This window comes from Coregonus clupeaformis, unplaced genomic scaffold, assembly GCF_020615455.1.
Source record: "Coregonus clupeaformis isolate EN_2021a unplaced genomic scaffold, ASM2061545v1 scaf0304, whole genome shotgun sequence".
NCBI classification, from domain to species: Eukaryota; Metazoa; Chordata; class Actinopteri; order Salmoniformes; family Salmonidae; genus Coregonus; species Coregonus clupeaformis.
Genome location: NW_025533759.1, coordinates 311,025 through 327,599, shown reverse-complemented (window position 1 = coordinate 327,599; position 16,575 = coordinate 311,025). Strand labels below are relative to the sequence as shown.

Below are 16,575 nucleotides of genomic sequence, written 5' to 3'. Positions count from 1 at the left end.
TTATCAACTAAACTAATGCATGGAAACACGTACGTAATGGGGTCTAAAATTCGTCTCGCGCCAAACTGCGCATGTGCAAGCCATCAAAGGCACTCCTTCGATATAAAGTTGTTAAAAAAATTTTTTTGAACGTGTCAGTTTGTCACTTTCACGGGGTTGGAGTAATAACATGTTCAACAACTTACGACATTGGCTCGAATCTAGGTTGTACCTTTAGATTTCGATAAAATTAACAACTAAGGAAGATTTTTTAACTTCTCTCATTGACTGACTTCTCAAACCCCAAACCCTGGCCTGTTTCACAAGCGTCCGCGGGAGTCTCGCGATGTTGAGCCTCTGGGTTTAGAAACTGTGATATTATTTAAACGTAATCGTTCTATAGACTTGCAAAGGATAATCTATGGTACTTTTCAAAGCAGAGGAGAAAAGCTTAAATAAAGTTGGGATTCAGTAAATGGCTTGGAATACAATACAAATTGACAACTTGCCTTGCATAAAAATGCTTACCTAAAGCTGTCAAATGCAACTGCTTCCATAATAATTGGTCTGCAATTTAATTGCAATGTTGTTGAGGAATTATTCTAGTTAAATCTGTTCAGTATCCCAAGATGAACTCAGGCAATTCTAGGACTACCAACCGGGCCTTGCAGCCATCTGACCCTGTTCTCGTGTCTCGTTAGCATCTGTGCAGCCAGCCAGCAGTATAGTGTATAGTTGTCGGTGAGGCCGGCGAGGCGGAACACCATTGTCGAGACAAAATAACATACAAGTTACACGAAATATATAGAGCTAAAACTACAAACGTCAGACGACGAACCAAGACAGATAGCCTAAAGGTAAGTGAATGTTGTCAGCATCAAATTCAGAAATAATTTTGCTAGCGAAGTTAGCGAGCTAGGCTAGCCTCTCAAAAGTCGTCTCTCTAGCTAGCATTGTCCAGTCATCCAATCGATTAAACGGAATCCAAGTTCAGTGTTCACATTAGCAAGGTACATTTCAACAAAATAGTGTGATGGCTGTCGTTCAAATAAATGTAGTTAATCATATTTTTCGAATCGCGTTATTCAGCTATCGATTTCTACCTCGCATCTAAGTGATTCGCGTAGCCAGCTAGCTAACGCCGGTCTCGGTAACAATGCGAGGAGAAAATGAACTAGCTAACATTAGCTAGATAGCTAAATGTTGCTAAACTAGCCATGCAGCCGTGTGGGGGTTGTTGTGGGATGGGATTCAAGTTTAAGCCTAATTTGATGACCATCTGTTTTCAAATGGCATAAATGTTATACTTGTGACGATATGTAGCTAGCTGCATCAATAATTGTTTTGTCGGAATTAGTTATTTATTTGATGTTGATGGAAGATGAGTAGCGTAGTTAGCTAACGTTAGGCAGGTAACGTTTATGCTGTTCAATGGACAATGCCCAGCTGACAGTCCCTCGACTCACAAAGGACTTGCAATTTATCCCCGTTTTCCCTTTTCTGTGCCTCGTCGGCTTCAGTTTCTTAATTGGCTAATAGCAAAAAATCAGGGAATACTAACGTAACCTAGCTAGGTACTAGTTATTGAATTATACTTGTCTTGAGAGTTTGCGAACGTTAGCGGTTGACAAATCTTACTGCAAAGCGACACAATATCCAAATTGATTCATTTTTACATTTACATTTTACATCATTTAGCACACGCTCTTAACCAGAGCGACTTACAGGAGCAATTGGGTTAAGTGCCTTTCTTAAGGGCACATCGACAGATTTTTCACATAGTCGGCTCGGGGATTAGAACCAGCGACCTTTCGGTTACTGGCACAACGCTCTTACCCACTAAGCTACCTGCCGCCCCAGATTCATAGGTATCTTACCCACTAAGCTACCTGCCGCCCCCAGATTCATAGGTCTCTTAGTTTTTCGTCAAGGAACATGAATAGGTAGTACCCTATGCTTGATCTTTTTTTGTATATTAAAATGCCTGTTGTCTGACCCCTTATGTGGTCAACAATGTAATGCTATTGTTCAGATGAGGCCTTTGTTGTTTACAGCACCATGTTTTAATCATCAACATATTTTAACCTTTATTGTATTCAATTACAGGCTCAGTGTTATTTAGCCTTCACTAATAATGACTACTACAAATAATGTTCTGTCTTCTCATCAGATGCCTTCAGCAACAGTTGGCAACAATGCTTTTCAGTCCTCCAGCCCAGAGTTGGGTTCTGGGACCCAGTCTGAGGCCATGAAGCAGGTCCTGCAGGTGATCGACAAGAAGGTCCGCAACATGGAAAAGAAAAAGGTAACAATGTTTCCTTTTTTTCATCCAAGCATGCTTTCAGATACCTCCCAAAAAGCATAGATTGTTTCATGCTTAGTCATTGCTTGAGATCAACTGCAACTGAGGAACAATTCTGGATGTCTCTCTTGTCTGGGAAGATTGTCTGCTTTATGACCCTGCATTGACTTTCTCAAAGTTGGTAATTAAAATTAAGGCTACAGACAAATTTAGTTGGTGTAATCAATCATTAACCTGTGACTTATTTGGCGTTAGAGTCGCATCACTTAATAGATGGTATATACCCAGGTAAACCAAAGTTGGTATATTTCTGCTGAAAGAATCTCAGCAGACCTTTTTTGTAACCCTTATTAAATGTGCCATATTTTTATAGGGCAAGCTGGATGACTACCAGGCCAAGAAGAATAAAGGAGAACTGTTGAACCAGGATCAGCTGGTATGTACAAGACACTGTGGTCTGGGTTGATGTTAGCTCAGGGAACTTCAATTGTGAACTTGATTGTTTAACCTGTTGCATATGTACTATAATCTTTCATTCTTGAGCTTTCCATTGTTTCTATACTTTGGTGTTTGTTGTTTTGATCTGTGACACAGATAGCAAAACATATTTAATGTTCATTCCCTCTCTTGTCTCGTCTCATCTGTAGGATGCCTTGACTAAGTTCCAGGAAGTGACCAACAACCTGGATTTTGCTCGGGAGTTGCAGAAGAGCTTCCTGTCTTTGGGGCAAGAGGTGAGTTCAGTCTCAAGGTTTCAAATCAAATCCAATTTTATTGGTCACATACACATTTTTAGCAGATGTTATTGCGGGTGTAGCGAAATGCTTGTGTTCCCAGCTCCAACAGTGCAGTAGTATCCTTTAATACACATCTAAAAGTAAAATAATGGAATTAATAAATATACAGTGAGGGGAAAAAAGTATTTGATCCCCTGCTGATTTTGTACATTTGCCCACTGACAAAGAAATGATCAGTCTATAATTTTAATGGTAGGTTTATTTGAACAGTGAGAGACAGAATGTGGTCTTGTAGTGCTCACCGCTTGTAACGCCAAGGTGTGTTCGATCCCGGGACCACCCATACACAAAAAAATTATGCACGCATGACTGTAAGTCGCTTTGGATAAAAGCGCTAAATGGCATATTATTATTATATTAAGAATAACATCAAAAAAATCCAGAAAAACGCATGTCAAAAATGTTATAAATTGATTTGCATTTTAATGAGGGAAATTAGTATTTGACCCTCTCAATCAGAAAGATTTCTGGCTCCCAGGTGTCTTTTATACAGGTAACGAGCTGAGATTAGGAGCACACTCTTAAAGGGAGTGCTCCTAATCTCAGTTTGTTACCTGTATAAAAGACACCTGTCCACAGAAGCAATCAATCAATCAGATTCCAAACTCTCCACCATGGCCAAGACCAAAGAGCTCTCCAAGGATGTCAGGGACAAGATTGTAGACCTACACAAGGCTGGAATGGGCTACAAGACCATCGCCAAGCAGCTTGGTGAGAAGGTGACAACAGTTGGTGCGATTATTCGCAAATGGAAGAAACACAAAAGAACTGTCAATCTCCCTCGGCCTGGGGCTCCATGCAAGATCTCACCTCGTGGAGTTACAATGATCATGAGAACGGTGAGGAATCAGCCCAGAACTACATGGGAGGATCTTGTCAATGATCTCAAGGCAGCTGGGACCATGGTCACCAAGAAAACAATTGGTAACACACTATGCCGTGAAGGACTGAAATCCTGCAGCGCCCGCAAGGTCCCCCTGCTCAAGAAAGCACATACAGGGCCGTCTGAAGTTTGCCAATGAACATCTGAATGATTCAGAGGAGAACTGGGTGAAAGTGTTGTGGTCAGATGAGACCAAAATCGAGCTCTTTGGCATCAACTCAACTCTCCGTGTTTGAAGGAGGAGGAATGCTGCCTATGACCCCAAGAACACCATCCCCACCGTCAAACATGGAGGTGGAAACATTATGCTTTGGTGGTGTTTTTCTGCTAAGGGGACAGGACAACTTCACCGCATCAAAGGGACGATGGACGGGCCATGTACCGTCAAATCTTGGGTGAGAACCTTCTTCCCTCAGCCAGGGCATTGAAAATGGGCATTGAAAACGGCCAAGGCAACAAAGGAGTGGCTCAAGAAAAAGCACATTAAGGTCCTGGAGTGGCCTAGCCAGTCTCCAGACCTTAATCCCATAGAAAATCTGTGGAGGGAGCTGAAGGTTCGAGTTGCCAAACGTCAGCCTCAAAACCTTAATGACTTGGAGAAGCTCTGCAAAGAGGAGTGGGACAAAATCCCTCCTGAGATGTGTGCAAACCTGGTGGCCAACTACAAGAAACGTCTGACCTCTGTGATTGCCAACAAGGGTTTTGCCACCAAGTTGTTTTGCAGAGGGGTCAAATACTTATTTCCCTCATTAAATTGCAAATCAATTTATAACATTTTTGACATGTGTTTTTCTGGATTTTTTCTGTTGTTATTCTGTCTCTCACTGTTCAAATAAACAGGAGATCAAATACTTTTTTCCCTCACTGTACAGTTGAAGTCGGAAGTTTACATACACCTTAGCCAAATACATTTAAACTCAGTTTTTTCACAATTCCTGACATTTAATCCTAGTAATAATTCCCTGTTTTAGGTCATTTAGGATCACCACTTTATTTTAAGAATGTGAAATGTCAGAATAATAGTAGAGTGATTTATTTCATCACATTCCCAGTGGGTCAGAAGTTTACATACACTCAATTAGTATTTGGTAGCATTGCCTTTAAATTGTTTAACTTGGGTCAAATGTTTCGGGTAGCCTTCCACAAGCTTCCCACAATAAGTTGGGTGAATTATGGCCCATTCCTCCTGACAGAGCTGGTGTAACTGAGTCAGGTTTGTAGGCCTCCTTGCTCCCACACGCCTTTTCAGTTCTGCCCACACATTTTCTATAGGCTTGAGGTCAGGGCTTTGTGATGGCCACTCCAATACCTTGACTTTGTTGTCCTTAAGCCATTTTGCCACAACTTTGGAAGTATGCTTGGGGTCATTGTCCATTTGGAAGACCCATTTGCAACCAAGCTTTCACTTCCTGACTGATGTCTTGAGATGTTGCTTCAATATATCCACATAATCTTCCTTCCTCATAATGCCATCTATTTTGTGAAGTGCACCAGACCCTCCTGCAGCAAAGCACCCCCACAGCATGATGCTGCCACCCCTGTGCTTCACGGTTGGGATGGTGTTCTTCGGCTTGCAAGCAACCCCCTTTTTCCTCCAAACATAACGATGGTCATTATGGCCAAACAGTTCTATTTTTGTTTCATCAGACCAGAGGACATTTCTCCAAAAAGTACGATCTTTGTTCCCATGTGCAGTTGCAAACCGTAGTCTGGCTTTTTTATGGCAGTTTTGGAGCAGTGGCTTCTTCCTTGCTGAGCGGCCTTTCAGGTTATGTCGATATAGGACTCGTTTTACTGTGGATATAGATACTTTTGTACCTGTTTCCTCCAGCATCTTCACAAGGTCCTTTGCTGTTCTTCTGGGATTGATTTGCACTTTTCGCATCAAATTACGTTCATCTCTAGGAGACGCAACGTGTCTCCTTCCTGAGCAGGATGACGGCTGCATGGTCCCATGGTGTTTATACTTGCGTACTATTGTTTGTACAGATGAACGTGGTACCTGCAGGCGTTTGGAAATTGCTCCCAAGGATGAACCAGACTTGTGGAGGTCTACAATTTTTTTTCTGAGGTCTTGACTGATTTCTTTTGATTTTCCCATGATGTCAAGCAAAGAGGCACTGAGTTTGAAGGTAGGCCTTGACATACATCCACAGGTACACCTCCAATTGACTCAAATGATGTCAATTAGCCTATCAAAAGCTTCTAAAGCCATGACATCATTTTCTGGAATTTTCCAAGCTGTTTAAAGGCACAGTCAACTTAGTGTATGTAAACTTCTGACCCACTGGAATTGTAATACAGTGAATTATAAGTGAAATGATCTGTCTGGAAATAATTATTGGAAATATTACTTGTGTCATGCACAAAGTAGATGTCCTAACCGACTTGCCAAAACTATAGTTTGTTAACAAGAAATTTGTGGAGTGGTTGAAAAACAAGTTTTAATGACTCCAACCTATAAGTGTATGTAAACTTCCGACTTCAACTGTAGGTGGTCAACAATCCTTTTCATTCTGGTTACTATGACCACACTCACTGTATTTATTAGTTGCTGTTTCTCAGTCACTGTGGCCATAGTGCAGCGACACAACTTCTTCCCTGTTTCCTTGCAGATCCAAAAGGCAGTGAAGAAGTCTGCCCGGAGGGAGCAGCTGCAGCGGGAGGAGACGGAGCAGAGGCGGCTGAAGACTGTTCTGGAGCTGCAGTTCCTGCTGGACCGGCTGGGGGACGAGCAGACGAGGCAGGACCTGAAACAGCCCGCCGCAGGCTCCCCCCTGCTCACCGATGCTGACCTCACCGCACTGGACAATTTCTACAAGCTGGTGGGCCCTGAACGGGACCATGACGTCAGGTACAAACCTTTTTTTGTTTCTTTTTAACTTTCGTGGTAAATGACGAACGAGTGACGTAATATAATGGAAGGCATGTTGTTAATGTCCTTCCCTGTTCTCTAGGTTGACTGACCAGTATGAGGAGGCCTCCCTACACCTATGGGAACTGCTAGAGTGCAGAGACCAGGCTGTGGCAGGAACCACATGTATGTTTCTAACACTTTTGAAGTAGCTCTCAATGTATTTACTCTGTACATGTACAGTTGAAGTCGGAAGTTTACATACACTTAGGTTGGAGTCATTAAAACTAGTTTTTCAACCAATCCACACATTTCTTGTTAACAAACGATAGTTTTGGCAAGTCGGTTAGGACATCTACTTTGTGCATGACACAAGTAATATTTCCAATAATTATTTCCAGACAGATCATTTCACTTATAATTCACTGTATTACAATTCCAGTGGGTCAGAAGTTTACATACACTAAGTTGACTGTGCCTTTAAACAGCTTGGAAAATTCCAGAAAATGATGTCATGGCTTTAGAAGCTTTTGATAGGCTAATTTGACATCATTTGAGTCAATTGGAGGTGTACCTGTGGATGTATTTCGAGGCCTACCTTGAAACTCAGTGCCTCTTTGCTTGACATCATGGGGAAATCAAAATAAATCAGCCAAGACCTCAGAAAAATTATTGGTTACCTCCACAAGTCTGGTTCATCCTTGGGAGCAATTTCCAAATGCCTGAAGGTACCACGTTCATCTGTACAAACTATAGCACGCAAGTATAAACACCATGGGACCACGCAGCAGTCATACCGCTCAGGAAGGAGACACGTTACGTCTCCTAGAGATGAACGTACTTTGGTGCGAAAAGTGCAAATCAATCCCAGAACAACAGTAAAGGACCTTGTGAAGATGCTGGAGGAAACGGGTACAAAAGTATCTATATCCACAGCAAAACGAGTCCTATATCGACATAACCTGAAAGGCCGCTCAGCAAGGAAGAAGCCACTGCTCCAAAACTGCCATAAAAAAAGCCAGACTACGGTTTGCAACTGCGCATGGGGACAAAGATCGTACTTTTTGGAGAAATGTCCTCTGGTCTGATGAAACAAAAATAGAACTGTTTGGCCATAATGACCATCGTTATGTTTTGAGGAAAAAAGGGGTTGCTTGCAAGCCGAAGAACACCATCCCAACCGTGAAGCACTGGGGTGGCAGTATCATGCTGTGGGGGTGCTTTGCTGCAGGAGGGTCTGGTGCACTTCACAAAATAGATGGCATCATGAGGAAGGAAAATGATGTGGATATATTGAAGCAACATCTTAAGACATCAGTCAGGAAGTTAAAGCTTGCTCGCAAATGGGTCTTCCAAATGGACAATGACCCCAAGCATACTTCCAAAGTTGTAGCAAAATGGCTTAAGGACAACAAAGTCAAGGTATTGGAGTGGCCATCACAAAGCCCTGACCTCAATCCTATAGAACATTTGTGGGCAGAACTGAAAAAGCGTGTGCGAGCAAGGAGGCCTACAATCTTGACTCAGTTACACCAGCTCTGTCAGGAGGAATGGGCCAAAATTCACCCAACTTATTGTGGGAAGCTTGTGGAAGGCTACCCAAAACGTTTGACCCAAGTTAAACAATTTAAAGGCAATGCTACCAAATACTAATTGAGTGTATGTACACTGGGAATGTGATGAATGAAATGAAAGCTGAAATAAATCATTCTCTCTACTATTATTCTGACATTTCACATTCTTAAAATAAAGTGGTGATCCTAACTGACCTAAGACAGGGAATTTTTACTAGGATTAAATGTCAGGAATTGTGAAAAAAATGAGTTTAAATGTATTTGGCTAAGGTGTATGTAAACTTCCTACTTCAACTGTAGGCTTTGGCTTGTTTAATTAGTTACCCACATCCCCATATGTATACGGAGTATCTTGGGGCTTATCTTAGATTTGAGGGGGAAAAATAGCTTGGAAGCAAGGTTAGCTGAGCTGGCTTAACTGGGAGCAGCGTTATGACTAAAGCCCATCCATCACCCAGCCCCTTGGAGCACAAAGGGCATGCTGGATGTGCAGGCCATGTTAGCAGAACATGTATAAGGGGAAGCTCTTTTCTGGGTGGTTGGGGTGAGGCCAGTGGGCTTTGAGGGGTAGTGCCAGCCCAGACACAGGACACCTGTCATTCCACAAACACTGAGCATCCACCTCCCAGGTTCCAGAGACAACTTTGCGGTGGATCATATGGCATTGTGGATTATGAATACTTGAGGGTTATTAAAGTGCTTCGAGCAGTGGATCTTGGCCAGGCCTGGCACGGTGCTGTGGAATGGGTCACAGCTGTGATTATACCAAACATAGACCCGGCCTATTGACTAACTCTTGAGTGCTTCGTAGCACAACCCAAACGTTTCTGTTATGGATTGGGACCACTAAACAGTGGTACATTTTATGCTTTATCAAGACCTTTCTAATACCTTCTGAATATGATCTGCCACTTTCCTATAGACAAGGCACTGAAGGAGACCCTGAACAAGGTGCTGCTGAGTGGCTATTTTGACAGAGCACAAACGCATCAGAATGGAGTGTGTGAGGAGGAAGAGGTGGTGGAAGAAGAAGAGGAGGAGCAGTCTGTGGCGCATGAGTCGTCTGGGAGCGGGGAGCAGCCTGCAGAACCAGGTATCCACCATCACCATAATCTCCCGTTGGCAGATTCTGTGTGTAGACTGAGAGAATCTGCCAGGACTGAATGGAATGCGTGACATTCGAGCAGCATTAGTTCCGTTTTTTAGGTTTTTGTCACTGGCTATTTGGAAGTATCAGTATGAAAAATGTATGCACTCACTAACTGTAAGTCGTTCTGGATAAGAGCGTCTGCTAAATGACTAAAATGTAAAATGTATCAGGATTGGGCGAAGGCGGTGCTTAAACTGCTTCGCCTTGAGCGCTTTGGCTGAGAGTTTCCTTTTGCGAGGGTGGAGACTTTGTTTTTGCTGTAACTCTCAATTTCTAATACGTATGAAGACAGACTTTAATCACGCAGCTGACCAAATTACGTGAGGTTTTACTTCTGGGTTAACAGATTACCATCACCTGAGGGGAACTCATGTTACGATTGGTCTGAGTGTGTGGACCTGGATGAGTGGATATTAATCAGAGCGTATTCTTTTTACAGAAGAAACAGTTACTGAAGAATACACAGAGGCCGTTGAAGTAGAAGCCACAGAGGTGAATTCAATCTCTACCCTGACTCTTGACTGCTGTAAAGTTCAGAACTCTCTGGTTTACCTTGCCTATTGGAATCTAATCAAGTGATCTCATGTTTATTTGTGTAGTTTGTAAACAGACAGTTCATTCCAGAAACCACATACAGCAGGACTGGCAACGACCAAGTAGAGGAGTGGACGGCAGAGGCCCAGGTATGTTGCATGTCTACACCTCATGTCATTTGTCACAGTCTCACACATAATCCTTTAGGGTTCATCAAGTAACTCCATGGCCCAATGATGTCATCAGCTGGGTTTAAATCTGTCCCTGTGTCTTTAGGTGGTCAACGCCCTCCAGCACCAGCCTCCTCCCCAGATGGCCCCCGAGCCCCACACTGTGAACCCAGTCTCCCACACGCCTGACCCCGTGGTCAGGAAGCAGGTCGTACAGGACCTCATGGCCCAGATGCAGGGAACCTATAACTTCATGCAGGTGATGATCCTTCCAACAGCCCCCTATGGTCCTGAACTGGGTGCCTTATTGGATCCTGTTTGGTCACTTGTTCATGCTGACCCATGTGCTTCCTCCCACAGGACTCCATGTTGGAATTTGATGGCCATGCCCTGGACCCAGCCATCGTGTTGGCCCAGCCCATGAAGCCTGCGCAGAGCGTGGACCTGCAGCAGATGGGTCAGTGTTAGTACATCACATTCTGTTTTAACTCCCCTCAAACCAACACCACCACTCAGAGGCTGTAGTCCTCCTAGAGATGTTCACATATACACTCATAGACAGTTTATTAGGTACACCCATCTAGTACCGGGTCGTACCCCTCCTTTGCCTCTAGAATAGTCTGAATTCTTTGGGGCGTGGATTCTACATTGGTATCAAGGGACCTAACGTGTGCCTGGAAAACAGTCCCCACACCAGGCTGGATGGGTCCTTGGACTCATGCTGCATACGCCAAATCCTGACGCTGTCATCAGCATGATGCAACAAGAACCAGGATTCGTCTGAACAGGCGATGTATTTCCACTCCTTAATTGTCCAGTGTTGGTGATCGCGTGCTCACTGGAGCCGCTTCTTCTTGTTTTTAGCTGACAGTGGAACCCGGTGTGGTCTTCTGCTGCAATAGCCCATCGGTGACAAGGATCGACGAGTTGTTCATTCCGAGATGCCGTTCTGCACACCACTGTTATACTGCGCTGTTATTTGCCTGTTTGTTCTTGCCATTCTCCTTCGACCTCTCATCAACGAGCTGTTTTCACCCACAGGACTGCCGCTGACTAGGTGTATTTTGTTTGTCGCACCATTCTCAGTAACCCCTAGACACTGTTGTGTGTGAAAAGATCTGGAGGGTGGCTGTTTCTGAGATACTGGATCCGACGCACCTGGCATCGACGATCATACCGCTCTGTCTCTTAGGTCACTCATTTTGCCCATTCTAAAGTTCAATCGAACAGTAACTGAATGCCTCGATGCCTGTCTGCCTGCTTTATATAGCAAGCCACGGCCAAGTGACTCACTGTCTGTAGGAGAAAACCATTTTCGTGAACGGGATGGTGTACCTAATATACTGGCTGGTGAGTGTAGTACTGCTCATATACTCTTGAGGTTTGTCAGTGTTCAATTTTAGTTGCTCTAAACTGTTTTACCGACAAACCATTTTATATTTATCTTGTGTGCAGTTCATTCAGAATCCAGACTTCCCCAACCAAGCTCAATTCCTGAATCTACACAAGTAAGTGGCAATAATGACACTTGAACAGAATTCTGATAGTAGTGGTCCCCAAGACTCAATACAGGAGCAAACTTATTTAAAGGGCAAGGGTACCATGTGAACCTTCCCTTATTCTCCCCCTTCCCTCCCCAGGTTCCCATGGTATCCCCCACACCTGATGCCTACTCCTCCACACCACCCCTCTACCAGCCCTCCCACACAGCAGAGCCCCAGCCACAGACAGACAGCACCGACCACATCCAGGTAAACCCTCCCTCCCCAAGGTGCCCTCTATTCCACCACCCTCTACCCCCCTGGCTGTGTGTGTGTGGGTGGTGGAGCTTCTCTGTGCTTGGCTGTTATTGGGCAGTGTGAGAGATGGTTAGCACTCATCCTACCTGCTTTTCCTGAAGTGTCTGTGAAAACCATTGAAGTATGTGACGTCTCTGTCTCCCCACCACGCCCCGCCCCCTCCCTAAACCAGGCCTCGACGTCTCTGTCGTCTGAGCAGTCCCCCGCCCAGTCCTCCTTGCCCTCTGCCTTCCCGCCTGTCTCCACCCCCCACAGCGGCGGCATCAATGTCAACGCAGCACCATTCCAGTCCATGCAAGCGGTAGGCTTTGTTAATGGAGGACTTATAACTGACAACGCGTCACTTGAACAGAATCGGCATATAACCCACTTAACTCGAATCACTTATTACACAACTATGGTAGCACAAGTCTTACGACAGGGAGAATAGAAGTAGCACACACTATCACACAACAGTAATACCAGATTTATTTGCAAGGATAATAAAAAAACTGATTGGGACATCAAAACTGAATTAAAAGTATAATTCCAGTGTTGGCCTACATTTCTCAAAACCAAGCTTCACTCCTATTTCCTCCCCCCACCCCCACACACTCCACTCTGTCAGAGCAGAATAGAATGCTCCTCTTGTCTACCCCCATGTCTACATAAGGCTTTAATAAACTTTAAGCTGATTAACTTTATTTTGCGAACCTTGAACAGTATGTACGGCATGCTCAATAATCAGACTAAAGTCTGAGTTACTGATGATTTGCTGTTGTCTGCGATTCCTGCATGGGCATCTGCCACCTCTAAATGAAAGCTTTTCTCTGGTTGTATTGTGTCCTTCAGGTGTTCAACCTCAACGCCCCCGTGCCCCCCACTAACGAAGCAGACAGTCTGAAGCAGAACCAATTCCCCAGCAGCTACGGCCAGGGCTTCAGCAGCCAGGCGGAGCACTCCGTGGAGCACTCCGTGGAGCAGCCTGACATCCAGCAGGACACGCTACAGTCTGGTGAGAGAGGGACTGGGGTGGCTGTTGGGCCTGAGGATGTGACTTAGACAAGCAGAGTCTGAGGAGCAGTAGACCTTGGGTCTAAGGGCATGATCAGCAGAAAGATCAAATGTTAATGACTCTTATAATGTTGTAGGAGGCTTCCACACCCAAGACCAAGTGATATCGTCGGCAGCGGGCCACCAGGTGCAGTCGTCCCAGGGGCCAGGCTTTGGGCGGCAAGGCCAGTCATTCTATAACAGCAGGGGGGCCGTGCCTCGCGGAGGCCCCAGGAACCCCCGGGGCATGATCAATGGATACCGAGGATCCTCTAACGGTTTCAGAGGTATGAGATCCAGATGATTTATTGTAAGGGACCTACTTTGATACATGAGTGATTTTATTACGGTGTTAACAGTTTTTAAATGGTTGTCTTCCTCAGGAGGATATGATGGCTATCGCCCTCCCTTCTCGAACACTCCAAACAATGGTTATGGGCAACAGGCCCAGTTCAGCACGGCTCCCCGGGACTACTCCAACAGCACCTATCAGCGGGTAAGGGAGGACACAGCCAACCACTAGGTCCTAGTGACTAGAAGACACTTGACCCTTGCATTAAGGTTGCGTTAGTCCAAATAAAAGGGATTCTGTGAGTTGTTGTCCCAGATGCTGTCATGAAGATGGTGTATAAGAGTCTTTCTGAATGACCTGTTGTTTCTACAGGAGGGATATCAGCCAGGCTACAAGCGGGGAGCAGCCCAGGGACCTCGGGGTTGCTCTCGAGGTAATGCTCAAGCGATGCGATCCTAAAGCGCTTAAAGGATTGTCAACTTACGCCACATTGAACATTCAGATATGATGAATGTGTTTGCCCCAGCTCACTTTTAGAAATCTTTTTTGTTTTGTTTCTCATCTCTTTTTGTTTTTCCTGGCCTCCTTTTCAGAGTAAGCCTGCTTTGGTATGTCTAAGATACTTTTGTTTTAACACATGTAAAGCTGAAATCCACAGCATTTAGATTTATCAGCAAGTCTGTGTTCGAACCAACAAATAGATATTCCTGTAAACTTGAAAGATTTCATTAATTTATTTTTTGTACAAAATAAATGCAAAAAAAAAAACCCTGCAACTGTCAGTCCAATCCATGAGAATCTTTTATATTTTCTGTCACTGCCCAGCCCTGTCAACCACTTTTCCCTGTGCTTTTGGTTTTCATAGCATTACTTGTTTTTTTCTTCTCCCACCATCTCCTCTTTGTAAGCCGATGTTACTCCTTGGGAGACTGTTTCAATAAAGATGTGTTGTATAACCTGCTGTCTGCTGCTAGTTTCTTTTCGTTGGTCCCTGAACCCTGCTGCTCTGTGGGGCTACTGCAGCATTATCTGCCTGTGCTGACATTATCTCTTGGGGTTAAGAGTGGGCTGGAAGATTTTAGTTATGCTTTGCTGAAAGGACTTCTCTCTGCTTCTGTCTCCCTCACCTGCTGTGCCCTGCCTTCCAGTGATGGGTGGAAGTAGTCTGTATTTTGTCGTGGGAGCATACATATTATATTGGTGGCTGTTAACATGCTTGGAAACATTCATGAAACGTAAATGTCACTGAGTTTCAAAGTAAACCTGTGGTGTTATTTGTAAATCGTAGGGCAACAATGTACCCCCCCTTTTGGCTCCATCTGGCAAAATGCATACTATTATTCTGCATGACCTTGATAAAAGCTTTCAAAGCTGTTTTTAGATTTGCAGTGAATATTGCCACTGTGTGTATATAACTGAATTGACATGAAGGCAACTATTACCTTTCCCTTGTTTTCAGGATTCCATTTTGTAATGTGTATTAGCTTGCTCGTAACAGTCAATGTCCATTTTGTCTCCCTATTAGAGTTGAGAGATCTCTTCCTTGGCAGGTGCACACTAGCAATTTCAAAGAATGTGGATGAGCGTTTTTGATTACTCCATGCCCAGACCTAACCCAGAATAAGGGTGACGGGCTGGCCTCAGCTGACTATGATTATTTTCTATCTGCTTAGCGGTTGCAGGCCGGGGGGGACTGTTTAAGCCCAGCCGAGGGATGGTGACCCAAATGGCTGCACATCAAGCCAACTAGTCTTGGATACCAACGACTCTTCTACCCTCAACACTCCTGGACCACCCCTCCCCTTATGACTGTTCCTCTCCATATCAACCTCTAGTTTGGTTTGGTGAGGCCTGGGTCTGAAGCCATACATGCCACCCTTAACTCCTGTCAGATCTTTAGCTTTCTCACAATCATATGCTATTGCCTTAAACGGATCAAGCTGGAACATGTGTGCCTTTGCTGTTGGACTGTTTATTTGGGTCTCTGCTCGATAGGCAATAATTTACAAATCAATGGCTGGGGCTAGTGACAGGCTTTGGAAGCATGTTATAAAATACCAAACAATATGTTGACTAAGGTCAGACCACACAAGGAAATGTTTTAGTCTCAATGTGAAGATTGTGTGTACTGTACATTGTATTTCCATGGCATGTTTGGGAGTAAGGTCTGTCCAAATGGTGTGCAGTCTAAGCAGGTTGTAGGTTTGACTGAATGACTGATTTCTCATTAAGAGTACTTTGGTCTAGCCAACTGAGGCATTTGAGAGAAAGGCATTTGAAGGACTGTTTACCCAAAATTAAGATTTCCTGTGTGTACATTTTGCTCTGGCCATATGGTAGCTGTTAGTGATGCACTGAATAAATGCACTGTTCTGTAAATTTGCGTTTGTCACTTTATATCTGCTCTGTCCAAAAACATCATACCATGGAACTGATGTCAACCCTGGAGGTCTGTAGAATGTAAGGATTGTGTCAACTTCATAGCTATAAAGAAACAAGTAATCACCACTTTATACTGTCTTAAATTTAACAAAAGTCTACAGCAATATTGATGTTTTCCTGTGCAACTGGTCATCTGAAAATTAAACTCATCTTTTGTACAAACAACTATGGAACATTTTATACAACGTAAAATTAGGCACACCTCTGGATGGTGCAAGAGAAAATAGCATTTGCCTGAGCTAGTAGAATTTGGTAAAAGTAAACCAACATAAAGGCCCAATATAGGACAGACTGGGGGTGATTTGCTGAGTACAAAAGGTAGACCTCATTGCCTGGTAATGGGCCTGTTCAGTATCAATACATGTACTGGCCTTGGCCAAGACACACCTGCAGGTCATTAGGAACAGTAGCCTTATTCAAGCACAAACTTGAAAACAAGACGTGATTACCTATAATCTCCACAGAAATAACCAGATCATCAACTAATTCTTACATTTGCAAATCAGTTAAGATAATACAAAGAGCTGGCTATAGTATAGTTACCACACAAGTCATGTACTGAAAAATAAGACTGCAATCCACTCAGGTTTCCCATGACTAGTGCCCATAACAGCCAAGATAAGAATACATTGCTGTTATCAGACTTGAGGATATGAAATAAAGTTGTGGCCAAGCTCATGCCATGTAATACACACGAATTAACCCATAAAAAAAGTATATCTATATTCTATTCTGTTCCATGAGACAGTTTTGTCTTTACTGTTCAT

General features: G+C 43.9%; 1 protein-coding gene across 3 annotated transcripts; it reads left to right on the top strand.

Moving 5' to 3' along the window:
• Positions 1–406: 406 nt before the first annotated feature.
• LOC123484403 (caprin-1-like) lies at positions 407–15,745 on the top strand. 3 transcript variants are annotated; one of them, XM_045214752.1, is made up of 19 exons: positions 414–836; positions 2,150–2,284; positions 2,655–2,717; positions 2,929–3,015; positions 6,577–6,815; positions 6,919–7,001; positions 9,312–9,482; positions 9,979–10,031; positions 10,139–10,222; positions 10,350–10,502; positions 10,604–10,706; positions 11,699–11,751; positions 11,884–11,994; positions 12,215–12,343; positions 12,874–13,036; positions 13,173–13,361; positions 13,458–13,570; positions 13,739–13,799; positions 15,040–15,745. In XM_045214752.1, the coding sequence occupies exons 2-19, from the start codon at positions 2,150–2,152 to the stop codon at positions 15,114–15,116; spliced, it is 2,067 nt and encodes a 688-aa protein (XP_045070687.1). In that variant the 5' UTR covers positions 414–836; the 3' UTR covers positions 15,117–15,745. The 3 variants fall into 3 exon arrangements, with proteins under 3 accessions (XP_045070689.1, XP_045070687.1, XP_045070688.1); XM_045214753.1 differs by having other exon boundaries at positions 416–836; positions 10,604–10,700; XM_045214754.1 differs by lacking the exon at positions 12,215–12,343 and having other exon boundaries at positions 407–836.
• Positions 15,746–16,575: the final 830 nt, after the last annotated feature.

What these genes read in the sequence shown, in the direction of transcription:
- LOC123484403 (XM_045214752.1), top strand. Translation starts at nt 2,150, where the DNA reads ATGCCTTCAGCAACAGTTGGCAACAATGCTTTTCAGTCCTCCAGCCCA. An exon ending in GCAACATGGAAAAGAAAAAG is followed by an intron (nt 2,285 to 2,654) that starts GTAACAATGTTT and finishes ATATTTTTATAG; the next exon opens with GGCAAGCTGGATGACTACCA. An exon ending in AGTGGACGGCAGAGGCCCAG is followed by an intron (nt 10,223 to 10,349) that starts GTATGTTGCATG and finishes CTGTGTCTTTAG; the next exon opens with GTGGTCAACGCCCTCCAGCA.